A 703-nucleotide genomic window follows, 5' to 3' on the forward strand; every position below is an offset into this window, starting at 1 on the left:
TAGTATTCTCTTATAATCCTTTTTATTTCTGTAAGGTCAGTAATAATGTCATTATCATTCATGATTTGTTATTTGTGTCCAGGCTGACTTTTGAGCCCAACTCCAATCCTGCTTCAACCTCTACCTTAATCCGTGGCACCATCCCCAACTTCACCTCTGACATTTTACCTTAGGCCCTTCTAATCTGATTTCTAATCGTGTCCTGTAATAACCTCTGGCTTTACTGACCCTTACCTCCACCCCCCAACCCCCCAGCTGTCTTGGAGTTGAGACAGATATCGCCTGACATCTAACCTTGATCCCCTGCCCCTGACCGGGCCCTGGCCTCAGGTAACCCTTGACCTCTGGCCCCCGCAGCCACACGTTCGGCAAAGTACAGGGAAACAGCGACCTGTACTGGAAGGCGCAGCGCTACAGACTCATCCGGGAATTCCACTCGCGGCCCGCGCTGGCCCCACCCCTCATCGTCATCTCCCACGTCTGCCTCCTTATCGAACGATTGTGCAGGCCCCGACCCGGCCCCTCGCAGTCCTCTCCGGACCTGTCGCACTTCCGTGAGAACAATCCGAGGCTGAAAGGGAGCGGTCCAGGGGGCGGGGCTTGGAGAGAGAGATGAGCGTGGAAAGGAGGAGGAGCGGGGAGGATGCGCAGAAGGACTAGTGGGCGAGGCGCAGGCGGCGGGGGCGGGGCATGCGCTAGGACG

At 56.5% G+C, this 703-nt stretch overlaps 1 protein-coding gene across 1 annotated transcript in view; it reads left to right on the top strand.

Moving 5' to 3' along the window:
* TRPM4 (transient receptor potential cation channel, subfamily M, member 4) overlaps positions 1–703 on the top strand; it is a 42946-nt gene that overhangs the window by 40163 nt on the left and 2080 nt on the right. The window contains exon 21 of the mRNA XM_008569323.1: positions 358–555. Within this exon, the coding sequence (XP_008567545.1) occupies positions 358–555 (198 nt within the window). The remainder of the gene's footprint in view (positions 1–357; positions 556–703) is intronic.

This window comes from Galeopterus variegatus, unplaced genomic scaffold, assembly GCF_000696425.1.
Source record: "Galeopterus variegatus unplaced genomic scaffold, G_variegatus-3.0.2 Scaffold486, whole genome shotgun sequence".
NCBI classification, from domain to species: domain Eukaryota; kingdom Metazoa; phylum Chordata; class Mammalia; order Dermoptera; family Cynocephalidae; genus Galeopterus; species Galeopterus variegatus.